The sequence below is a fragment of the Buteo buteo genome, chromosome 18 (genome assembly GCF_964188355.1).
Source record: "Buteo buteo chromosome 18, bButBut1.hap1.1, whole genome shotgun sequence".
Taxonomy (NCBI): Eukaryota; Metazoa; Chordata; class Aves; order Accipitriformes; family Accipitridae; genus Buteo; species Buteo buteo.
The window spans coordinates 22,670,246-22,697,278 of NC_134188.1; the positions used below are offsets into that span (position 1 = coordinate 22,670,246).

The following is a 27,033-nucleotide window of genomic DNA, read 5'->3' on the forward strand; positions in this document are numbered from 1 at the left end:
TTACTCACAAGCAGTGGCTTCAATTAGTGGAAAGCAGCTCAGAAATTTACAGGGGGAAGAAACTGATCCTTTGTGTTACAAAAGAAAACATCTACAAAAATGTCCATCACTGCTGTCTATAAAGAGGCTCCTAAAATTCACCAGTTTCAAATACCACAAGCCAGAGAGGTACCTTTTTCTTCCCATTAAATTCTGTTCTCTTTACCGGAGAATTCAGCTGTTAAAACATAGTTTATCTTTCCTTTCTTGCACTACATAAGAGAATTTTTACAGCCTACCAAATTATTTTTTAAATAGGAAAAGCAGAAATATAATCAAATTCAAAGACACACTGGGGCTCTGCAATACCAAATAAGGAATGCAAACTTCACATAGAAAAAAAAGAGAAAATGAAAGATTCAGCTAAGGAAAAGTGAAGTGGTGAAGGCAACAAAGAGAATTACATGGTAATATATTCCACAGATGAAAAGATGTGTAAGTTGATAATTTAAAACTTGAGCCATGGTAAGACATGTTCAACTTTAAAAATAATGTATGAAAATCGGATTTTCGTTTTGTGACCTGCCTTTTTTCATTTAGTTCCCCTGTGGTAATTCTATCTTTTTTTTAATTCCACAGTCACTCAAAAAATGATATGCAGATACACAGACCAACAGAGTTAATAAGATCAAACTTCCTAACACAAACCAGGACAGAGCGAGCAGTCAATAATTCACGATCTAATTTATGACTGTCTGCAAAGCAAGCATGTTTTGCCTAATGGGGTGAATGCCTCTTTATTAACTTACTACTAAATTATGTACTGAACTAATAGCATTGTCAGAGGCCTGTAAACAGTACAGATAGGAATCAGTGTTTTGTGGCAGCACTGTAATTACAATAACATCCTGAACAAGCTGTATGCCATTGCAATGCACATAGACCTGGTACTGATAGGCTTAATACAAGATCAGAAGTTAACAAACAGGGACTTAGGCAGTGAATCACAAAACAGACACACTTCTGTTTTGATATATAATGATGGTGAAATAAAGCCAGTTGCCCAAGCTGGATTAGAGACACATGACACACTTGTAAAGAACATTATCTCTCCTGGGAATAGCTCTTCACATTAATCTGAAAAAGCCCCTAGTTTTTTTCCTATTATCACTCCCAATTCACTTCTTAGTAAGCAATCTAGACCTACAAATGGATACTAACAGGCAACAACTGTGTGCCTGCTGCTGCTAGAGGGATTTAGGTTTCAGACTTTTCATCAGAGGCGAAGCACGGTCAGCTCTGGGGCAAAAATGGAAGGGTGTCCTTTATCTAGCCAACTCTCAAGTGGGGACTTGCTTCTGTTTCCTCTCGCCCATTTCTTCTTTCCTTTGAGTTTCTCAGGTAAACTGCACACAATAGTTATACCAGGGTGTTTCTTAATTCCAGTTTTCAAGCTTTGCATGAATAGCATGATGTTGTAAAATTTCCTCTCTGGTTCATCTTCAGTGAAACACAGAAATAGTTTTAAAAATCTGATCAGAATGCAATCTTTACCCTTAATTTTTCTTAATTTTATTTTTTATTAACAAAATATGCATGAGAAAGGGTCTTATGATCAGAGTTCCTCTCTTGCTACATATACCTAGCTAAATTAATAATCCTTTGGCACATCACAGTGGGTTAGTTGACAACTGAAGGGAATGCAGATCTAATTTGTTTAAAACCTTTGCTGGTAGGCATTTAACTGAAGCCTGCAAGGCACAGAAATATGAGAAGGAATTGCTATTCTATTCCAAGCTTTCTCCCTGATTTATTAGATGACTGAGGGCAAGTTATTTCAGTTCTTGTCTCCTCCCATTAGCATGTGTACTATGTTCCTTGCCCCACACCAAATCACTTTGAGAGCTGGGAGAAACAAATCCAATGGGGCTAACTATTGTGGTAGCTGGTGATGGTAGAACAACACAGCATGCCTTAAAAATGCTGCAGTTTCCCAATCCTAAAACTCCTGACAATCAGTAATTAAAGTAATATCAGGAAAGACACATTTACAAGGGAAAGATAAACACTGCACAGCCTCAGTAGTTTTTAACCTATGGTATTCGGATAGCTGGGGATACATGTGTTCTTTCTGATTAGTCTGCCAAAGGTAACTCTCAATCGATGTACTTTTCTCAACGTGTTTAAGTTCTCCTTACAAATATCCACACTTCTAAGGAAAAAAAATTTGATAGTTTCACAAATGGAAAGAGACTCGAAACCAGTTTCCTAGAAGAAAGAATGAATGAAACAGCTACAGGTCCAGGCAGCTTACCAGGGCAATGTGCCTGCAGGCACAACCACTTTCTTCCCTTTGATTCACCCCTCACATCAACCCTCTTTCGTCTTAACTACAGCTCAGTCTCAAATACCAAGATAACCTTTGGTACAACATTAACCCTTGAAATTCGAGCTCAAGGCTGTCCAAATCTAACTTGCACTCCTGCGAATAAACTCATTCATATTCAGTTACATATGAAGTAACTGATTTTTGAATCATGGGTTCAGTAAGATTCCTATGACCATGAGATTGTTATAAAACATAAGATTTTAATCCTTGTTCTATCCAAGACTCTTATTTGCTTTTTAGATCCCAAGACCTTTTAAAATTCACATTTTCAAACTTCCCTTCACAAAAAGGAAAAGCATATTTTCTGAAAGCAATAGATAAGGAACTCCTATGACCCACTCATTCCTGTAGACAGACTTTTGAATACTTGGAGGTATTTTGAAAAATACCTGCAACATAAAATCAGAATTGGACTGTGAGAACCTATAAACAGAAAGAATGATTTTTGACTCAAAACACTTTTGGTTTACAATTGCTGAAAATAAATTCGTATTTTGGGAGTCTCTGCTCTTTTAAACTTGGTCATAATTGAAAGCTTTTCATTATTCTTCTACTATTTTTTTTTTCAATCAAGTTATACCACTGCAGCGTGCTTCTAGTTCCATAAGCTGATCACTTTTGTTTTCACGGAGTATGATGAATTTTTTAGATGTGTGTCGCCTTTTAGAAGCCAGAATTACACTTATGATCAATAAGTGTCAATAGAAGGAACTGCTGAGATAGTATATTGAAGTTCTTTGCTTTATCTAGTAATTGAGCCAACTACTGTATTTTTTTTTCTCTGACACAAACTCAAATAAAACAAAAAAAAGCACTAAGCCATAAATTACTGGAATTCTCTTTCTTCCAGAGAGTAAAAGAAATCTAAATTCAGAGCTTCTTTATTAAAAAGAAGATGTTTGCCCACGGACAACTGACATTTGTGAGATAGAAGCAGAAGTTTTTATGCATCAAAGTCTTAAAAGATCAAACTTTTGAGAGAAATTCTCCTTCAACTCACTGGGAATGGTTTCTGCTTCTGGAGGTTTTATATTCTCTGTCACCGACTTGAAACTCAAAGCTTCAAAGAAACATGGTATGTAGCATTCAGAAAAGCACCAATTTTCAGTTAGTCCCAAGTTTATTGTAGTCACATTTAGCTAATCAAATCCAAAATTAATTATTTTGTATTCCACAAAATTATTTACTATATATGAAATTATTTTCTATATATTATATGGACATCACAAAAGATTCTACAGCTTTCTGTATTTTGCAAGATTAGGAGTTTGTGCCAGTGTACTTACCTAAAATGCCTTCTAAAATCTGAATTATGCAGTGTATTTGTTCTTATACTAGTTCTAGAAAACAGTGCATTTCAGGGAGGGTAGTATGTAAACATAGCAGTTATTAGTATTTGGAAGTTCAAGAAGTCTTTCAAAACCAGTAATGTTTTATTGAAATGAATGTAGTCTAAAGTGGCTGATTAACTTTTATGACTTTTTAAGTATTGCTGTAGAGATATGGGCCATGAAGAGGTACAAACCCACACTATGCATTGTACCTACTGTCAATACAAATACTGTTCTCCACTAAAGGGAAAAAACCCAAGGAACTTAATCACCTTTGTTCCAGTCTCTCACACAGGTTTTACATATAAGAATAATCTACAGAATCCGAGAACAATTCCGGTTGGAAGGGACCTCCAGAGGTCATTTAGTCCAACCTCCTGCTCAAAGCAGGGCCAACTTGAAAGTTCAATCACATGACTCAGGACTTGGTCCTGATGAATTATGAATCCCTCTGAAGACAAAGATCGCATAACCTTACTGAACCAGCAGTTACAGTGCCTTACTATCCTCATTAAAAAGATTGGTTTTTTCCTCAGACCCAATTGGAATTTCCCTTATTGCAACGTGTGACTCTTGCCTCTAGTCCTTCCTCTGTGCATCTCTGCTGACCTCCATGGCCTTCATTGCTGCCAGGGCACACTGCTGACTCAGGTGCAAATTACAGAATCACAGTATCATTTAGGTTGGAAAGCAACTCTTGAGATCATCTCATCAAACCATCCCTGCTGAAGCAGGGTTAGCTAGGGCAGGTTGTCCAGGAACATGTCTGGTCAGGTTCTGAATATCTCCAAGGATGGAGACTCCACAATCTCTCTGGGCAACCTGTGCCCAGAGTCAGTCACCCTCACAGTAAAAAAGTGTCTCCTGATGGTGAGATGGAATTTCATGTGTTTTAAATTGTGTCCATTGCCTCTTGCCCTGTCACTAGGCTCTACTGATAAAAGTCTGGCTCCTTTGTCTTTATTCCCTCCCGTCAGGTACTTATACCTGATATTTATGTACTTAAAACTATAAATTGCCCACTAAAGAGTTACTCCTTCCCAGGTGCAGGAGGTTGCATTTGCTTTTGTTGGATTTACGTGAAGCTCCAATTGACCTGCTCCTCCACTTGCCAACCCATAGGTACACGTAAAAGATTTACAAGGGTCTGTAGCATTACATCCATGTCTTGCAGGTCGCTTTCACAATCTCGCTATTTGAAGAACTTTACTCAGTTAAGTTAGATCAAAGGGACTTCATGTAAAATGCAGTAAAAGTGATTTTACAGGCTTCTATGATTTAAAAACAGACAGTAGATTTAGAAGCCAGTTCAAACAGTCCACTCTGCTATATAATATAGAGTATCTGCAGGCAGAGTCTGAGGCAAAAATGGACACAAAGTATATAGTTTTTCTGTCCATAAACACCAATCTTCCATTGTCAGGTAATTCAAAATTGGGCTTTTGCTAGGAACCTAGGTTATCGCTATTCTTGGCAGATGTTACTGCATGTTGTTAAGCTTTTGTTCCTGTAGAGTGGCCTTAGCCGATAATCTCTCTGTTACGTAAAATTAATTATCATGTAAGTCAGTGGAGACTGTCCCAGGATAGCTCTTCTCTTCAGTGGCATATCAGTAATGATCACTGATAAATGCATTTTCAGGTGTTCCTAAAATATGACAGGATTGTGTCTTTGCTAGCATTGTAGCAAAGTGAAACCCGCTTATCAGATAAAACAAGGAAAGGAGGAGTCTTTGTAAAAATCTATGTTTACAAATAAGAATAGGAAAAATAACCACGCCAAATATATGCTTATCAATGATAACATTTTACATCAAAATGTGCTAACAAATACTGTAAGAATATTATCTAAGTCTTAGTAATAAGATAACTATACTTGTACTACTAAACTTTCATTGCAAAACACAAAGTTTGCCAGGTCTAATCTTAATATGGATTAATGAATTGCATTACTATGCTATTTTTTTTGTGGGTTTAGAAGGTCTAAGACCTTTACAACACAGTAATTACTAAATAATCATGAATTAAATTTACAGTAGTTAATTAGTATAGCAATGAGTTATGAAATATTTGATTTCATACAAAGATAGCACAACAAAATACTTCAGTGGCTTCTGTTTTCTTAATAGCTTAAAATAAAAAAGGTTTCAAAAGTAATTAAAAACTCTACTAAAAAGATATTATTTTTTTGCAAGGGATTCTTTCTTATTTATAGAAAGGTAGATGCAGGTTTAAGATCCCCCTATGCTGTTCATCATGTCAAATTTGATAGCATGATTTCCAAGTACTGCGGTTTCCTCATGCTCTGTCTTGCATGAAGCTCATCTGGCCCAATGAAGACATTTACAGTACAGATCACTACAGCTGAACTAGTTGATGAAAATCCTTTTCATTTGAGTCACCAGTGAAAATATAGGCCCTTTTGAGATGTGATTCTTCTGTTCTATTTTAGACATTGACTTTAGGATGAGATGAATCACAACCTAGAAATGGTTAGGTTTTTCTTCACTGACTATTAGGAAGCTTTATGACTAGCTTAGGGGTAGATAGCTGCATTTTAGTCATAAAGTTACATGAGATTATTCCTACTCCTTTTGCCTGCGATCTTATTTAGACCGTAAATTCTTCAGGCACTGCCAACCACCATGACTCCTCATCACTATCACAGTAAAAATAAGAATAATTTCCAAAATCAAATTACTAACCCAGGATAAGAAATATCCAAAACTTGCTCTAAAAACTGGCCAACTTCCCCTATTTTTAACTTTGAATTAAAGGAAAAGGCTTTGGGAAAAAAGTCATTGCTACCATCTGGTCACATATCATGAATTTTAGACCATCTGTTTTTGGCAAAGGCTCCCAGAGCTTAGATTCCAGTGCTGAGATCATGAAAGCTTCAGAATTTTATCCCAAGTCTTTCCAGCTAAATTGCCTTTTTGGAGCATCAGCAGGCTTCACAACTGACAGATGGGTGGCAGTCGCTGTGATAGACGAAAGCCTTTCTGCATTCAGTCCGTTAGGAAAGAGAAGAACAAGCACTTCTGTGGTTCCTCTTGTTTAAGAGATGTGCTACCATCTCGGGTAGTTGAGAACCACAAGTGATCTGTGTGTCCATCTCAAGAGCTACAGCAATAGATTACTACAGACGTGACTCAGAATATAGAGCACAGCCATCACATCCGCACAAAAAATGTTTTGAAACAGCGGTAAGCACACCTCACTACTGCAGTCAAATAACAAGAAGCATCTACAAATAACTATGACTATTTAGCAATAGCTCTGTAGTTTGGGAAGTCTTGATAGCCTCAATGTATTACACCAATGCATAGTTCTTCAGCCATGGACATACAAAGACCAAGCAGAGAAGATTTTCATGCTGATATGCCTGTTTCCTCCTCCTGTCTCCATCTTGCCTTTTGTACTAAATGAAATGACTGGTACAAAGATGGAGGTGGCACTAGCAAATACCTCTTTATACAGGACTTAACCTTATTCAGTTGCTTTAAGCTACTTAAATCAGCTCTCCTACCTTAGCAGAAAGGAGACTTTAGTCATGTCATTTACTTCCCCGACCCCATGAAAGACGCAGTTGGCATTTGACTCCTAGAGAATAATTTATAATAATGATGCATTTTGTTTCCAAACATACATAATGAGTTCGGTTTTACCTGAGTCTTCCATCCTCTGCTGCAGCTCCTCCTGGTATAATCTTAGTAATGAATATCCCAGGATCATCCCCAATGTGTGGGTTATCTGTTCCTCCAGCAATACTGAACCCCAGGCCGGAATTCCCCTGGAAAAATAAAAAAAAGTAAATGCATCACCAGATGCTAGATTTCTACAGAATGTATTTGAAGTATATGAGCAAAGTATCCTTGCTTAAAGAAAGCACTTTATGTGGCAACTCCATACGTGAAGGCAGGTGACTCAGAAAAAATTAATTGTCAGTTAAAGAACAGAGGCTGTGAACACAAATATTTCCCAGAGTTATTGGCAGAGTTAATGGATGCTCCTACAGAAACAGGATTTGACCTAAATTTAATTGTTTTCAAAAGCAGTCACATAAATTAGCATCTGAACTCCAATATGAATTTATCCAAGTCAATGAGCGCTAGAGGCTAAACACTTCAGAGCTTTGAAAAAGACTTTAAAAAACACTGTCATTTATAAACAGTAGTATTTTAGTACACTACTTTCTGCTGAAAAGTGATCATTGCTCAGATTCACATGCTTTAAAAAACACCAAATCCACAAGACTATCTATTTCATCTTACTGATTGCTAGAATGAAATGTTTGAAAGACACATTATTGAGTCTACTCAGCAACCCTACTTGCTTCTACTACTTGTGAGAATATCATGAAAGATAAATAGGCAGGTACACACATACACACATTTGCAAATTAAGTCACTGTTTTTCACATACAATTCAAAACCACAATTCTAACCCTTTTTTTGGAAGTATATATTAGTTATTATGCTTTTTCTGTATAAATTAAGATTAAGTATATATTAGTTATTATGCTTTTCTGTATAAACTAACATTTTTTGCAAAGGATTCTTTCTTATTTGTAGAAAAGTAGATGCAGGTTTAAGACCTTCCTTTGTGCATAGGGGGGTCTTAAAATTCAATGCAATACTTGATCCTTTAAGTGTCTCTCATCCCAAAGTATTTTTATAATCAGGTATTTAGGCTTATCACAGTGATACAACACTATTGATATTGCAGAATATGTACACTACTGCAAATGAAATATGTTCAGGGCACTAAAAATACTTTTATTTCATTAACTTCTCAGATTATTGGGGGTTTGTTTCCTTCACTGCTGCTTGTGGACAGGTATCCAGATCAGTCCTAGTGAGAAGAGTTACTAATAAAAATAGCACCTCTATACTTTTTTTTTAATTTTAAACAAATCTCATTTATGTGTTTTTGAACTGTACTTCAATTAGTAGGTCAGGCATGCAATGCATTTTGTGTTGGAAAGCCTGCATGTTGCCTGCCTGCAGCATGTCAAATTCTCAACTCCGTTATCAGTATTCTACATTCGCAAGCGATGCAGTTCTCATTACTCAAGAGATGTACACGCAATCTGCAGCTCTTCTATCAGCATATAATTGTGAATAAATTTTCAGTACTGAACTAATTTATAATCCAAGGAGAAGGATTTAGGACTATACATATCTTAATGCTTCTCAGCAAGCTGTAATACAAAAAACATTATAATACTGAAACACCCTGTATATATTTCCTGTAGAGTTAATAAACATCTCCAGGCCAGCATTATAAATCTTTGATTTAATCTCCCTTTCATCGTTAGAATCATCTCAGACTCAGGTTATTTTCCCAATATTTTAACACAAGCCTAATTATACAGTGCACTCTACAACAACATGCACTCTAAAAATAGTTTAAGAATATTTTCCTGTAAGTTTCTCTATATGTCATATTATTAATGAAGCTAATCTTCCAACACCTAAGAATGAAAAAATGTATACTTATACACACCTCAGGAAGCCTGGGAAAAAAGTCTTAAACACTACTAAAACCAAGGGCAAATATCTAGAAAGTTTGAGTAATACTTGATTTTTAAGGAAAAAAACCCTTCTAGAAAAATTAAAATAAAGTTGTTGGGTTTATTCTTAGCTACAAATATATTTAAAAAATATTCAATAATCTGTGTTTCTGAATAGAGGTGGATTTCCAAATCCCCAAAACCTACTCTTGATAGGGAAAGAGGAAGAGCAGGGTAGCAAGGAGAAATCCGGACATAATTTTTAGTTGGTTAGGGAGCACAAACAGCTATATCATAATAAAAAAGCGTGCCTGAAGAGCTTTAAAAACTATCAAAGCTTGCCTGTTATGTGGGGTGTGCTTAGCTGTTACAGTTCTTCACATAAAGTTCATTAGATTTCTTAGCAGGAAATAATTTCTGAAAAGGTTTCACACTTCCCCTGCACTTTTCCTCGCACCATACTTTTTTCCATTAACTTTTTAGAGCTAAAAAATATAGCAATGCTGACTGTAAGCAGTGATGTGGTAAAACTGCTACAGACTTCTCAGGAGAATCAGTGCAAGCCCTTGACATTTATCCATAAATGTACATCTGTTATACTACAAGACTATTCCCATTCTGCCCCTTAGGAATAACCTTTTAAAAGAACAGGGCAGCACTCCTCACTGGCATTTCTGTATCCAGAAAATTTCAAGCAATTATTCTGGCTGCAGTCCTTGACTTGATCAACAGGACCTACATGCTGTCAGACACTAGCTGCTTCTGCAGCTGGGTGTATCCCTGCAAGGCTTTCTTGCACCAGAAACTGCACTGCAAAAGCTAAGAGCAATTACACAATTTTTTTCACTGTGGTTCTTGAAGGGTCTACATTGGCTGCATGGAAAAATCTTCTGTCTTTGTACTTCAGCTCATGGACAACAAGGTTAAAAGCATGGCTACCATCACTCATGGGTAACTAGCCTTTTAAGAGCCTTGGGTTGAAAATTAATGCGATAGGAACATTCTGGTTAGAAGCTAAAAGTATTTTAGTTCTGAGCAGCAATACTGATATACAGATCTCTCCTCTCCCCTCATGCTCCGTCTTACTAGTGTGCATACGGTTGTTATATTAAAAACTCATTGCAGTTGACGAGCTGTAACTCCAAGTTCCAATTAAGTACTGTCTACTAGCACAACACTTCCTGAACCTTTCTGCAAGGGTTAGCTCCCCACCCTTTACTTTTTGCATCTCCTTTGTCCCCATGCCAGAAAAAAAGTGTGTTAATTATCTTCACAGCTTTTCTTGGCATATCTCTGTCTCCCTGTCATTTCGTGTTAACCAATGAAAATATCTGCCTGCCCAAAACAACAGCTAAACCATCACTTAGCCACTGCATTTTCCAAGGTGGAACGTTCACGCTTTCTCTCATGCTGACTCTCATGTTTGGGAGTGGTTCCCCATAAATATCTGTCAAGTTAATTCACTGCCCTCTTTCTATTCCAAGCCTTACTTCTCTTGGATGCTTACAAAGCAACTTAACAATGAGCTCAGAGGCCTGGTGACAATGCAGATAAATGTCTAATAAGAACTAATAGCAGCTGATACAGAGGAGAAGAGGTGTAATGCCACAGAAGTCTTCCTCCTTTGGGATACTCCATTGATACTTTTTAATTGAGATTCATATTTAGGCCTAAAAATGTTTGCCTGCTTTGTTTCAGGATTCTTCTATCTTAGAAGAGATTTAGCCAAAAATCCCAAAACATATGTAGGGGACTGTTATGGGTTTGTGTGGCGGGGTTTTTTGGTGGTGGGGCAGGGTCTGCAGGGCCGGCTCCTGCTGGAAGCTGCTGGAAGCTTCCCCGGCTCCAGCCGGACCCGCCGCCGGCCCAGGCCGAGCCCGTCAGCGATGGCGGTCGCGCCTCTGGGAGAGCGGAGTGAAGGAGGGGAACCCGCAGAGGAGAGGGGAGCGGGGTGTGAGAGGAACCCCCGTGCGGACATGGAGGGCAGGGAGGAAGGAGGGGAGGAGGAGGAGGGGATGCCCCCCCGCCCGCCGTGAGGCGGCAGGCTGTCCCCCCCCAGCCCAGGGAGGGGAGCGGGGAAGCAGACGCCCACCTGCAGCCCGGGGAGAGAGGAGCCCACGGCGGAGCAGGGGGATGGATGCCCCCCAAGATGGCCGGGACTCCATGGGGAAGCCTGCGCTGGAGCAGGCTGTGACTGAAGGACTGCAGCCCAGGGAAAGGACCCACATTGGAGAAGTTTGTGAAGGACTGTCTCCTGTGGGAGGGACCCCACAGCAGAGCAGGGGCCGAGCGCGGAGTCCTCCTCCCCCTGAGGAGGAAGGAGCGGCAGAGACAAGGTGTGAGGAACCGACCCCAGCCCCCATTCCCCGTCACCCTGCGCCACTTGGGGGGAGGAGGTAGAGAAAATTGGGAGTAAAGTTGAGCCTGGGAAGAAGGGAGGGGTGGGGGGAAGGTGTTCTGAGGTTTGGGTTTACTTCTTGTTATCCTTGTTTTGATTTGATGGGTAGTAAATTAAATTGATCTTGTTTCTTCCCCAGGTTGAGTCTGTCTTTTGCCCATGACCATGATTGGTGAGTGATCGCTCCCTGTCCTTGTCTCGACCCATGACCGTTTCTTTCTATTTTCTCCTCATCATCCCACCGGGGCCGGTGGGGAGGAGTGAGTGAGCGGCTGCATGGTGCTGGGTTTAAACCATGACAGGGGCAAAAAACACTGAACAAGTCTCAGACCTACTAACTTTAATGGCATTGCTCAAACATCATTACTCACATGTCCAAATATATAAGGGTCCAGATCCAAATAATTTTATGTTCAATTCCTATTAGCTAAATTATCTCTTGACCTAAATCTTGCCATCTCTTTGTCGAAGTTCTCAATTGCTACTACTATAAAAACCTCATATAATTAGTTACTGACTATACAGGGAAGATTTGCATAAAATTACTCAGCAATAGATGCATGAATGTATTTTCTTAATTGTTAGTTTAGTTTCTTACTAGCTTCCCTGCCTTTTGTTGCAAGGCCTCAGTCATGCACACAGCCTGACAAAAGGCTTAGCATAGTATAACATGCCCAGTTTGGCTTAAAAAAACATTGCCTAAGTTTCCTCCTGTTCATGCTGGATATCTTACGCTTCTCAGGGATTTACCATCAAGTTCAAATTTCTCTCTTGGCTCAGCTTTACTTTTCAAACAGAGAAACTTAGGTCAAACTACCAAATCAAAATAATTTCTCCCAGCCCAGCCCCAGAGGCCTCTTTCCTGTTCGCCTCTGAAGGGAAGGTCAGTACTTCTTCTTAAGGTTTACTACACAAGCCTGCCTCCTTTATGCCTTTCTCAGACGGGGCTTTGCACCTCCACAAGGATCAGCTGAGTACTTTATAGTTCAACCTGAGCAGGTAAGAGGCCTGGCTGTAATTCTTCTGGCCCTGGAGGGGCAGACAACCTCCAACAGAGACAGAGTATCGCTTCAGATGACTGGTGTTATACCTTCTGCAAACACTGAAACTCAACACTTAGGGTCAGAATAAGATGATGGATGATTCACATGCCAGGGAAAGAAAATAAAACTTTCAAGTTCTGGCCAGTTTGAATCTCTTCCCTCAAGACTTGTTATACTGCCAACATAAAGATCACAAAAATAAAGTAAGAATCCACAGCAGGTAATGGTTTTGGGTAGCCAGAAGGCCATGAAACCCATCCTTCTTCTTCCCTACCCTTCCATCTTGCATTCTTCTCCTTTTACTCATCACTATGAGCAGCCATATAACAGGCTGCATCTTCATAGCTGCAGCACTTTTATTTTGCCAGAGAGTAATCCTCTAAAGTGCTGCACACTGACTTCCATGGAAACAGAGTTAAGTCAACACTGAGAACTTCTGAAGTTATTTTCCCATGACATTACAGCTCTCCATGGATGATAGCCTTCCATACACTTCTACAAATGATTTCCTCCTTCTTGTGCCTCCTTTTTTTTTTCTGCTCAAGAGCTGCATTTCGCCTTAGAGCAGTTCGATGACAAAGGATGTAAAGTCATTCAGTCTTTACCAAAATCATGGAAAAATGTAAGTCCAAGAAGCAGAAATGAGATCAGTAATGCACATCAGGAGCAGACTGAATTCTTCCCTGTATAAGGGCCAAGTGATTTGTATTTTACCATACTAAATAGGAATACCACAATCACATAGAGGTTCTTTTCCATTTTAATTTCCTCTTTTTTTTTTTTTTTTAATTCTAATCAATAAGGTGACAGAAGAACTCAGATAGACACTTTTTGAATGACTTAATTACTTCAGGGCTCCTAAAAGAATTTCTGATAATCTTCTGAAGTGACATGATTTTGAAGCTCTCTGGCGTTTCAGTTAGAAAAAAAGTAGACATGAACTGCACAGAATTCACTTAAGTATCACTGCAACCTCACCCTGTCATGGCAGTGTACCAGGAAGCCTCTTTCATAGAGCCCATCAGTCAGCAAAAAGTCCAAGACAGAATGAGAAACTGGATTTCACAGAATGGTTTCCAGAGATTGAAAGCTGTTTCAGTCGACAACATACACTCCCACAGTCTCTATTACTGAAATGATCTTTGTGATTATAATTTTTTTACTTACAGGTTTAAGGGAGCCATTTTGCTTAGCTGTTAAGGAGTATAAGTCAGTGTTAATGGAGGTGTAATGTGCTGAACGATACAAATAATAAACAAAACAGTAGTATGTAAATAAAAGAATTGACATAAGTCAATTACAATGGTTTCCACTGGTTTCAGGAGTTTTATCCAAGTAAGAACATCAAATTTCCATAATATAAGATTGTTTTCCTGCTTCACAGTAAACTTAAATCCAAACACAATACCACAGAAATGTATAACTCTTCCATTAGGCCCTAAGAAATGCTGCTTATCAGTAAATACAAGGGAAGTTAAGAGTGGTCACAGCATATATGTCTGTGGGTGAAGCATTCATGTCCATTCATGAGATCATGTAAAACAGAATCAAAATTCCTGACCCTCACTGCCTTTGTAAGCTTGCATTTGTTGCTATTTCTTCATGGAAAGTTTTATTGCTTGCGGAAGAGAGAAAAAAGGGAAAGAGCAGTAATAATATACATCTGCAAAGTGCTGCAAACTTTTGAACAAAAGTGATAGGGAAAAAATGGTTAATTAGGTAATAAATAACTTAATCTGTGATTTGTAATCTTGCAATAATTCTGTTCCCCTATAAAATTTTGAGACTTTAACAAAAAATCTTCTCTTTCCAAACCACATGTTCATAAGAAGCAGAATTTTATGTATTAAAGAAAACACAAACAGAAAACACTGCCTATGTTCTTTATTCTTAATAGTGTACTTAAAACACTTATAATTTTACCTTAATATGTTTTGGGTTTTTTTCCTGTAGGCTTCCTACCTCTACTCTTGTGTTCACAGCTGAATCTGTGGAATGCTTTTCGCTCTCACATCTTTTACAGATGCCTTTAAAGTATGAATTGCTGCCTAAATTTGCAGCTTTTGTCAGAGCAAGTTTAGTCAAGAGAAAGCTCACAGAATGATAGCTGACTCATTTCTAAATACATGCTGGTTTTTTTTTTTGTCTTCCTTTATTAAAACTTTCAAAGACCCTCTCAACTTTGTTACTTGATACTCCTTAAAAAGTTGTCTGTTGAATTTTACAACGGGAATTATTCTTCATCTTTTTAAGAGCACTAATAATCTGTAGGCTAAGTAAACCCTAACCTTTCTTTAATTTAAGCAAAGCTGCTTTTCTCTTGTTTATGCAAAAGTTCTAAATACTTTAATACAAAGGCAAGTTATATCCCCAGAAGTCAGCATAGACTTGGTATGCATTTGACAGAATTTCAGAATTTCATAGAACCATAGAATCACAGAATGGTTTGGATTTGAAGGGACCTTAAAAATCATCTGGTTCCAAGCCCCCTGCCATGGGCAGGGACACCTTCCACTAGACCAGGTTACTCAAAGCCCCATCCAACCTGGCCTTGAACACTGCCAGGGATGGGGCAGCCACAACTTCCCTGGGCAACCCGTGCCAGTGCCTCACCGCCCTCACAGTAAAGAACTTCTTCATAATATCTAATCTAAATCTACCCTCTTTCAATTTAAAAGCATTACCCCTCATCCTGTCACTACATGCCCTCGTAAAATGTCCCTCCCCATCTTTCCTGTAGGCCCCATTTAAGTACTGGAAGGCTGCTACAAGGTCTCCCTGAAGCCTTCTCTTCTCCAGGCTGAACAACCCCAGCTCTCTCAGCCTGTCTTCACAGGAGAGCTGCTCCAGCTCTCTGATCATCTTCATGGCCCTGCTCTGGACTTGCTCAAGCAGGTCCATGTCCTTCTTATGTTGGGGACCCCAGAGCCGAGCTCAGTACTTCACATGGGGTCTCACGAGAGCAGAGTACAGGGGCAGAATCCCCCCCCTCAACCTGCTGGCCACACTGCTTTTGATGCTGCCTGGGCTGCAAGCACACATTGCCAGCTCATACTCAGTTTTTCATCCAGCAATACCGCCAAGTCATTCTCCGCAGGGCTGCTCTCAATCCACTCATCGCCAAGCCTGTATCTGTGCTTGGGATTGCCCCGACCCATGTGCAGGACCTTGCACTTGGCCTCGTTGAACTTCATGAGGTTTCACACAGCCCCACCTCTCAAGCCTGTCCAGGTCCCTCTGGATGGCATCCCTTCCCTCCAGCGTGTCAACCGCACCACACAGCTTGGTGTCGTCGGCAAACTTGCTGAGGGTGCGCTCAGTCCTACTGTCCGTGTTGCCAGCAAAGATGTTAAACAGTGCTGGTCCGAATACCGACTCCTGAGGAACACCACTCGTCACTGCTCTCCACTTGGATATCGAGCCGTTGACCACAAGTCTTTGAGTGCAACCATCCAGCCAATTCCTTATCCACCACATGGTCCATCTGTCAAATCCATGTGTCTCTAATTTAGAAACAAGGATGTTGTGTGGGACAGTGTCAAATGCTTTGCACAGGTCCAGGTAGATGACGTCAGCTGCTCTTGCCTTATCCACCAATGCTGTAACCCCGTTGTAGAAGGCCACCAAATTTGTCAGGCACGATTTGCCCTTGGTGAAGCCATGTTGGCTGTCAGCAGTGACCTCCTTATTTTCCATGTGCCGTAGCATAGCTTCCAGGAGGATCCGCTCCATGATCTTCCCAGGGACAGAGGTGAGACTGACTGGCCTGTAGTTCCCCTGGTCTTCCTTTTTTCCCTTTTTTAAAAATGGGGTTATGTTTCCCCTTTTCCAGTCAGTAACTTAACATACATGCATCAAAATCCTAAAGCTTTTCATTTTTTCAGGCAGGGGACTTTCTCACTCTCTGTGAGTAATGCATACTTTTCTGATAGTGGTGTTGGGTTAGGAATTATGCTTTTTTTGTTGAAAAGGACATTTACTTGGTTTTGCTTTTCAAGTCTTCTAATGCAGCACCTTCCTGTAAGTAAATGTCACTGTAAGGAAATGTTAATTCATAAACTACTGTTGAGTTTATTTCAGACAGTGGAAAAACATGTCCCTTACTTGAACTATGAAACATACTCTGAGACACATAATTTGAAACTTGACTTTTTTATACATTTTAGTAAGTATTTTTAATCACTGTGTACTCAATTTTAATTTTTACATTTCTGCTTAAGTGAAGCCATGCTTCTGAAACTTTCTTATAAAAAGTAAAATATGAAACTAATACTTGTTTTTACAGATATTCAAAACAGTTTGGCTGGAATACTCAGCAAGTTTTTAAGTCCAAAGTTAATCTCTCTTAGAGTATCTTTTTAATAACAAAAAGAGTTTTACTAAACAGCAGTACCTGAGTCCTGTCTGAGGCTGCTACCAGCTTTGGCTCCCCTTAGGGCTCTTCCCTTAGGATACTTCCGTTTCAGATGAAAAAAATTAACACCTTCTCCCATGAGACAAAAAAGTAACACCTCCTTCCATAAACCACATCCACCCGTGTTCTAGGATATTAGGTTTTTCCAAGAACTACTCAATAGCATGAGAAAGTGAAAGCTGTGAATGAGTCAAGCTTAGAAAACTGTGGGGAATTAATTTAATTGGCAAGAGACAGGGGAAAAAAAAACAGTAAGAGCTGTGGGGCACGTAGAGTGAATCAAGTAACATAGTCCACAAATGAGGCAAATGATTGAAAACTCTGACCCTAGTTGACAGTCACGGGAGGAATAGATACAGACCAGGATTTGCTGCTGCTCTGAAATAGTCCTTCATGGCTTTCTCTTTTTCTCTGTGCTAAACCAGGTAAGATTACTTAGTTTGGCACCTAAGACAGTTATATGGAGGGAATACCTCTAGATATACCCAGCCCAAGAAGAGGATGATCATCTGAGGTTGCTGGAAAGTTCACTGGGTACTAAGTACTTCTGCAGACTTTGTTCAATAATATTTTTCTCCACAAAGTACTTCTCACCTAAAACCCACAACTTTCTTTTAGCCATCTGACAGTGAAGTGATAGGATTTTGAAGGATTTTGTCTACCTTTCAGTCAGCCATGCTTAGTTCAATGGCACATATATAGTGGGGGTGTTTTACCCATCACTCAACAATGCACAGTTCAACAGCACATAGCCACATTGCAAACAACAGCTTAACAAGTTAATGCCTCATCCCACTGAAATGACTAGGTGATTTTATAATATGCAAAACACTTCCATCTAATTCAGGATTTTGGTAGAAAATGTTTGTTAAACCCACCTCCTCAAGGCTCTAAAATCTTTAAGACAAGACAGGATTCTGCTTTGCAATTCTTTCACAATCTGGCATTAATACTAGCATTGTTTTTATATTCTAAAGAAGAAGTGATACTTGCTAAATGACCAAACCATTTCCTGCCATACAGTATGTGGTTCTTTGGCCATCTCCCACCCTAACACTAGACCTTTCTATTCCTGCCATATCTAATCCTATCTTTAGACTTAAATCATTCCAGCAATGTTTTCAGGTATTTTCCCATGCTATACTATACTGTACTTTTCTTCTGCTGTGTTTTATCCAAAGCTCAAGTTTCCAAAGCCTAAACATCAAAGCCTCATTTCTGTCTCATTCAGAGAACAAGGACATTTGCATATTTATCTGAGTGCTGTTGAACTCTTTTGTACTTTCAAATCTACTCAAGAGTAACATAATTCATGAAATTCTCACTTCTCCCACGTATGCTGGCACACTCCCCAGAGCCAGAGTTTTGAGACTCCATAGTTATATTATGCTCCATATGGTACAGATTTTCATCTGTTACGGTGCCATTTGTTGTTTTCAAGCCCCTTATCAGGTTCAGCACATTCATTACAAAACCACAATACACACGAGTACAACTGCTTCGACTACAACTGCTTTGTATGCTTACTCTCACTTGTTATCTGTAGAGGGATATTGTTCTCTCAGCTCTGCTCAGATGAAGTACAGTATTCAGGAAGGAGTACTTTCAAAAAGATCCAGTGGATTTGGTTTTTCATAATACATGTGAAATCTACAACACTGTAAAACAGGAAATCTAGACAAGGAATGAAACCACTACCAAAGTGAAGCAATCTCTTGAAAAAATGCTAGTGCGTCCTCTGCCTGTATACAGATTGATGCAAAAGGATAGATGTGAACTCTCTTCAGGTTTGGTTTTCATTACTGTATCTCTATTAAGCTCACAGTAACAGCTTCCGAGCTGTCACAAACATGTATGCCTACTTTTTTCTTCAATGTGTTTCTTGTCCTACTTCAGTATGAACTGTAGCGATAGTCCTTCCAAGCATCATGGGAGCATCATGACCTTGCCTATTTTGTCTCATACAGAAAAGTTAGGGGACATATGTCCTCTTCAAGTTAGCTACATACAATGAAAGCAAACAAATGTCACAGAAAACACAGTCTGATGAGTATCTGAAAAGTAGTATGGGAGAAAAATAAATATAAAAAATGTTTCATCAAAACACAGATGCATGTTCTTTGGAGAAGGGAAATGCTGCTTCTGGGGAGTGAAAGGTTTCGCTTCTCTTCAAAAAAATCTTTAGTTGTCATGCTGTGTCACTCCAGGCTAGTACTAGACTTCTCATCAGCCAGACCCTGAGAGCTTTCTGAACTCCCAGGACTACACAATCGAAAGTGAAAAAATCAGATCAAGGAAAGGAAAGCACCCACTAAATGACAATAATTAGACATAAGGGGGTTGGGGAAGAATAGGCATAAGAGTGAAACATTAACAGGAATTGAAAGAACAGCAAAGCTTATTCAAGAGACAGGCTACTTTTAAAACTTTGACGTGAACATCACTGAAGCTTTCACAATGCAATTATCTGCAAAACCTGAGGAAATTAAGACATTTTTAAATGTAACTATGACAGAAGTAGACAGTCACGTTCTGTACAAGGACTTAGGGAACAGAAAACTGAGTTTACTGAAGCTATGGAAACCAACAGGGTTTCACCACATAGTGCTAGCAATTAAAAGGAAAGAAGAAAACTCCTACTGATGACTTCAGTTCCTCTCTAAAGGATGACATCTTCCATCCCTTTGTGCTGATAATTCAGTGCTAGGAAAACCCCAACAGGTGTCTTGAGACTACGCAGAAAGTCCTTGGTTAAACCAGTTTGTAGCTCTAAGTCTTTGTGTCAAAATACTGCTGTGTGCCTAAATGGGTTTATTTGGACAGATCACATGATCTCTACAGCATTGCTGTGTAAAGCACTCAGGGGAATTTGAGACTCCTTGAGTATTACAGGTACTGGAATAAGCCCAAGTTCTAAGCTATTGTCTAAGCTATTGTTCTTTTCCATTTGACTGTCATATTCACAGATATGAAATGAGTATATTTAGTTGTTCTCATCTTGTGCTATATTTTTTTAGCATATTTTTAACATACTATAGCTGAAAAATTCTTGAGTTCTATTTCTTTACTGAAATACATGTATGGTTAATCATTTAGATTAAAATTCTGGAATGTTTATATCCATTATAAGATTCTGATAATCTTTTCTTTCCAACTCTTATTCAATCCCACATCAAAGAAAATGCATGAGTAAAACTCTTAATTTGCATACTTATTCAAAATCATTATCTTTGGGGCATGGAATACAGAGAAATTATCTGAGCAGCCAGGGATCAGGTTAGGAAAGCTTAAGCCCTGATAGAATTAAATCTGGCCAGGGATGTCAAGGGCAACAAGAAAAGCTTCTATAGGTATGTTGGTGATAAAAGGAAGACTAGGGAAAATGTGGGCCCTCTCTGGAAGGAAACTGGAGACCTGGTTACCCGGGACATGGAGAAGACTGAGGTACTCAATGACTTTTTTGCTTCAGTCTTCACCAGCAAGTGCTCCAGCCACACCACCCAAGACGCAGAAGTCAAAGGCAGGGAGTGGGAGAACGAAGAACTGCCCACCGTAGGAGAAGATCAGGTTCGAGACCATCTAAGGAACCTGAAGATGCACAGGTCCATGGGACCTGATGAGATGCATCCACAGGTCCTGAGGGTGGATGAAGTGGCAAAGCCACTCTCTCGTCATATTTGAGAAGTTATGGCAGTCCAGTGAAGTTCCCACTGACTAGAAAAGGGGAAACATAACCCCATTTTTAAAAAGGGAAAAAAGGAAGACCAGGGGAACTACAGGCCAGTCAGTCTTACCTCTGTCCCTGGGAAGATCATGGAGTGGATCCTCCTGGAAACTATGCTACGGCACATGGAAAATAAGGAGGTCACTGCTGACAGCCAACATGGCTTCACCAAGGGCAAATCGTGCCTGACAAATTTGGTGGCCTTCTACAACGGGGTTACAGTGTTGGTGGATAAGGCAAGAGCAGCTGACGTCATCTACCTGGACCTGTGCAAAGCATTTGACACTGTCCCACACAACATCCTTGTTTCTAAATTAGAGAGACATGGATTTGACAGATGGGCCATGTGGTGGATAAGGAATTGGCTGGATGGTTGCACTCAAAGACTTGTGGTCAACGGCTCGATATCCAAGTGGAGAGCAGTGACGAGTGGTGTTCCTCAGGAGTCGGTATTCGGACCAGCACTGTTTAACATCTTTGCTGGCAACACGGACAGTAGGACTGAGCGCACCCTCAGCAAGTTTGCCGACGACACCAAGCTGTGTGGTGCAGTCGACACGCTGGAGGGAAGGGATGCCATCCAGAGGGACCTGGACAGGCTTGAGAGGTGGGGATGTGTGAACCTCATGAAGTTCAACGAGGCCAAGTGCAAGGTCCTGCACATGGGTCGGGGCAATCCCAAGCACAAATACAGGCTTGGCGATGAGTGGATTGAGAGCAGCCCTGCGGAGAATGACTTGGCGGTATTGCTGGATGCAAAACTGAGTATGAGCTGGCAATGTGTGCTTGCAGCCCAGGCAGCATCAAAAGCAGTGTGGCCAGCAGGTTGAGGGGGGGGATTCTGCCCCTGTACTCTGCTCTCGTGAGACCCCATGTGAAGTACTGAGCTCGGCTCTGGGGTCCCCAACATAAGAAGGACATGGACCTGCTTAAGCAAGTCCAGAGCAGGGCCATGAAGATGATCAGAGAGCTGGAGCAGCTCTCCTGTGAAGACAGGCTGAGAGAGCTGGGGTTGTTCAGCCTGGAGAAGAGAAGGCTCCAGGGAGACCTTGTAGCAGCCTTCCAGTACTTAAATGGGGCCTACAGGAAAGATGGGGAGGGACATTTTACGAGGGCATGTAGTGACAGGATGAGGGGTAATGCTTTTAAATTGAAAGAGGGTAGATTTAGATTAGATATTATGAAGAAGTTCTTTACTGTGAGGGTGGTGAGGCACTGGTACAGGTTGCCCAGGGAAGTTGTGGCTGCCCCATCCCTGGCAGTGTTCAAGGCCAGGTTGGATGGGGCTTTGAGTAACCTGGTCTAGTGGAAGGTGTCCCTGCCCATGGCAGGGGGCTTTGAACTAGATGATCTTTAAGGTCCCTTCCAACCCAAGCCATAGTATGATTCTATTATTCTACGTAATCTGGAAGAAAAAGTTATACTATTAATGAATTAAAAGGCCCTTATGGCTTTCAAGTTCAAGCGCTAATCCTAAAGTCAAATGACTGAGTATTCTTGCTATTGCATCACTTACTTTGCCACCATTGCAGTACTTTAGTAGCTAACCATACAAGCTTAGCATTACCTTCTCTTAATAAACACTAAAGCAAGCTTTTGAAACACTTTCTTGAGTAACACTTAAGACTTTTCTTTCAGGCCCCATGATGCTCAACTATATAGTTCACTGAGAGGAAATACAAAGAAGGATAAATAACATAAAATGCAATTCATTCTTCGTTTTTCACAGACACACATATAAATCTCATCATTTTTTCCAACTTTGTGCTGACCCTATTTTATTCTAACATTTCATTTCAGTGTCCATCTTGTTTCTTATTCTTAGTAAATCTGACTGGCTATGACCCTAAGCAATCTGACATAGCTTCAAAGCTGTTTGTCTCTGAGCAGGAGCTTGGACTGGATGACCTCCACAAATTCCTTCCAAACAGAATTATTCTCTGCTTCTATGAAATACCAGTGTCACAAATAGAAAACAAGTTTCCAAAATCTGCTTCCAGCTTTGGAATAGTTCAGTCACTAAATCTTCCCTTCTAAATTTTATCTTAACCAATACATGATATTTAAACATTTTGCATGGATATGTCCCTACAAAAATGCCTTTTCCAAGATTTATACCTGTACATTCTTAAATGCAGAGGCTTTTTTGACACGGTCTTTGTGAAAATCAGATGAAATTCATGGCTAAAACGGTACCTTGAATAACTTTCATACGGTTCTTTGAAATCAAACTAATTTTGTCACATAAGCAATGCAGAGTTCCTTTACATTAGAATGAAATTTACAGGTGTCCTGCTGGGAGGAAGAAGGGAAGAGGAATCTTTAACCAGCTTTCTGTTTGCCAAACTTGGCTAAAACCATTCCCTAGGCAATATTTTCCTGCCCTTCTAGAAGTCAGTTGAGATAAGATTCACTGTTCCTTTACTTACATCAACACTTGTAAAATGTTTGGTAGTGTGCTGAATATAGTATGCACATATATAAATAAATATGCAGAACACTGTGTAACAGAACTAGACTACCATTCCCCACAATCTTCATGTAATAACATACAATATCAGATATTATTTTTTGTTGAAAATTCAAAGGAATCTAAATTCCCATGTCCTAATTCAGGTATGTGTCATGCTAATGAATCATACTGAATCATATTAAAAATTTCTAGGATAAGTTAATAGCAATTTTCAAGTTTAGTAACATTATTTTAAAGGTGTCTGTCAGTGATTCATTGGCAGAGAGTAATGGTCTTGTGATTCATGGAAAAAGAAAGTCCTCTCCTCCCCAGATGTACAGATGCCACTTTTGCCTTTTTGGAGGTGGTAGGAAGACAGGCTGGGCAACAGAGAGAGTCTAAGCCAAGATTCCTACCAGATGAATAGAAGTTAGACTAGAAGTTGACCAATGTGCACTTTTTAAGAAGAAAAGCAAAAGCCAGCAAAGACATTTTCCCTTGATCTCAGAGTCTATGGAAAGGTCACAGCCCGAGATGCCTGTGGGTCAAACACAGATGCTGCTCACACAGATAAGCCTATTTAAGTACAGTAATAAGTTTGATGAGTGGAATTTTCAGAAGAATCAACCTCCGCCTATTGATGTCTGCCAGAATTACCACCTATTTCAAAAGAAACAGCCAGGCTACAAGTAAACGCTTGTGAAAATCCAATCTTTTATCTGAATTCCTAACATTTCAGATCTAGTTTTCTTAGCATTAACAGTAGCTTTTCTGTTACTAAAGACCTTTTTTTGTTGATTAATTTTAGGAGTAGCCACTCTCAGAAGTAAAGGTGAAATTCCTGTTATTGGTAGCATGAAAAACCATGAGTCTACTTCTACTGTGTTCCTGGAATGTAATCCACATTCACCCCTGCCGGACAGTAAACTAACAATGTAAAAAACACCTGGAAGAAATAGCCCTTCAGAAAGGGAAAAGGACTCTGTGTCTATACTTCAGCAGTGTAAATGAATTTGAAATTTTACTCATAAAATAGTCACAGAAAAATAAGCAGTATGCTCCTGATACTACGGCCTCCCATGCTATCTTTAGTTTTCAACAGTATTGGATAAATACAGAGAAGGAAGCAATTTCAGTAGAGAGGAAAATCATTACTAACTCAGCATTTGTAAGTACCCCAGCAGTGAAACTTTCCCTCTCTGTTTTACTAATGAACATGTATATTAACTACTGCCATTTCAAGAATTTGTATTTCCTATACCCTCCTCCTAAAGGAAAGAGAATTCTCACACCCCCTTCAGAGCTAAGGAATTTTAGTGGGTTTGAGGCAGGGCACTGAACATTACTGACATCCTAAAACCCTCAGGAGTAACACCCCTAAAATCCTGATGCATAACGTCAGCAGAATATACGGAGCTGTAAGAATGAGGAAAGATAAATATATCTTTTTTGGATGATTGCACACTTTTGTACAAAATAGGTGGCATCCATTTTACCTGGTTTCTAAAACATATTCAGTAGAACATCTTCAATTAGGCTAGACATGCCACATACCCTCTATATATACACTGTATAGAAAGAGGCACTTCTGCATTGCAATTCATCAACATGCAAATTGGTGCAAGTCAAAATGTTTCACATACATTTATCAGTTGCAATCAACCTTCATTTAATAGTTTCTTAGTCCTGGCATGCAATTTTTGCTCTAAAATGAGAGAGAAAATTGAGGTAAGAAAGGGTGTTAAAAAGCAAGAAAGAGAGAGAATGAGATCAGAATAACCAGCAGGTTGGTGATGAGGAACTCATCTGTGCTGCAAAACCTGAACCAAACTACTGTTCTGGAACAGGCACCACTGGGGTTTACATTTCAAAGGAGTGCCTTAATCACCAGGCACACTATCTCTGATCTAATGAATATATAATTGTATATTCAAGGTGGAACAGGTCCAACAGGAGAAAGACACACCTCAGCAAAGCTAGGCATTCATCACAGACAAATCCCTGTTACACATCAGGCAGACGAGGCATGTCAATCCCATTTTCCCACACCCTGGATAAGTGTTTTTATGATGATTGTGAATCCTTTTCCTTTCACTTTACATATTTCCCCCAAGAAAGCTTGTGAAAGATACCACATTTCTGCCAGTATGCAGTGGAGGTAAAAAAAACAAAAAAAGATACCTCAAAAAAGTTGGTGACATAACATTTCACATCCAACTCTAACTCTGCCACCAGTGATATACAGCCAAAGGTAGAAACAATTAGGAAAAACCATGGCTGGTACCTTGGCTGGCTTTTCTCAAGACTCCTTCTGGAAATTCACTACAGAGATAGTACATATTACCCCAAAATATTTAACACAAAGAACCTGTATTATTTGTATTAATGCATATTAAATACTTACTTTTCTCTTTTCAGGTTTGTTTAAAATCCTATTCAAAGCACAAGCACAGTTATTTTAAGCATTAAACATCTCCCCATTCCCACGATATGCATCAGCTTAATCTAAAGCCAAACATATATTAATGCATATACCTCTTCTACAGTACATTGTCCTTATACTTTGTAAAATCCACAGACTCCATTCTGCATCAGAATTTTATTTTGCATGCCTAAGTATGCCTGTGTAAATCTACTTCTAATAATGGCAATGTCTTTAAAAAAGCAAGGGGGCGATTCCATTTTCCAGCTGAAATAAGATTTGTCATTAAAATTCTATAGCTAGAAAATAAATTACACATATTCATTGCAATGTAACTTGCTCATTAGCGAATGTATGTGAAAGTTAAAAATCCGTCAAAGAAAATTGTAAGTATTGCATTGAATTAACTTTTGACATCTATTAAGGTTTGTCATCACCTCCAAAGTTATCCGGGAAAAAAAAAAAAAATCCATGCGAAAGTTAAAGACAGACATTGGTTCTTGAGAAACTGGAGGGATACATATAAACAGAATCAAAAGAATCTCTCCACTGAACAGCACTTTGGACACAGGAAGCCTGTGGGATGTCCTATCATAGATGGTAGTATAAGAAGTGGCCAGAATATCCAGAGTGTGCATACTTCTGTTTTATGCCAAAGCTGACACCCCGGGAAGGATTTAGATCCCAAATAAAAGCAACAATCGCTGAGTTAACAAACAGCTTTTAAACAGACAAACGAAATGGCTATTAAAGGCTGGTCTTAAGGGAGAAAAAAAAGATACTTGTTTTCTCAGCAATCATGAACAGGGAAAGAGGGAATGGCTGTTCTGCATGTAACAATCCATTTCAATGCCTGCCTCAGCTTTTTCTATAGAGCAATATCACTGCTTTAACAACATCTGAAATGATACATAGTTTTGGTGTCCATCAAGCATACACAAGATTTCAATAAAGTAAAATAAAATCCTTCATTTCTGGCAAAGATTTTCCTATGATGAGAAATTTGGAAGTACAGGGCAGGGGGAGGGGAGGCGGGGGTGTGAACATATCCTGAACCTTTTTTCTTGATTCTTTTTAAATATAAATTTAGGTGGGATGTTTGGCAATACAGCTAGTAACAACTTACAGAATCCTGATGCATATGAATCTCCCCCAGATCTTTGCCTCCTGCAGTCAGTTCCATGAGTAAGGATTTATAAGGTTTAAAAGCATTCTCTCCTACAACATGGAGACAGCACAAGAGGACAAGAGCACACAATGATGGGCAAGTATCAGCCTGTCCCCTTCACCTCTTCAAGATTCAGAAACACGTCATGGGCTTTGTCTTAGATGAATTATTACAACTATAAGCATCAGTACAAAGGGGA

At 39.5% G+C, this 27,033-nt stretch overlaps 1 protein-coding gene across 2 annotated transcripts in view; it reads right to left on the minus strand.

The window, feature by feature from the left end:
* DLG2 (discs large MAGUK scaffold protein 2) overlaps positions 1-27,033 on the minus strand; it is a 1,017,318-nt gene that overhangs the window by 339,020 nt on the left and 651,265 nt on the right. For both annotated transcript variants that reach the window (XM_075050147.1, XM_075050146.1), the window contains one exon: positions 7,367-7,491. In XM_075050147.1, coding sequence (XP_074906248.1) covers positions 7,367-7,491 — 125 coding nt within the window. The remainder of the gene's footprint in view (positions 1-7,366; positions 7,492-27,033) is intronic.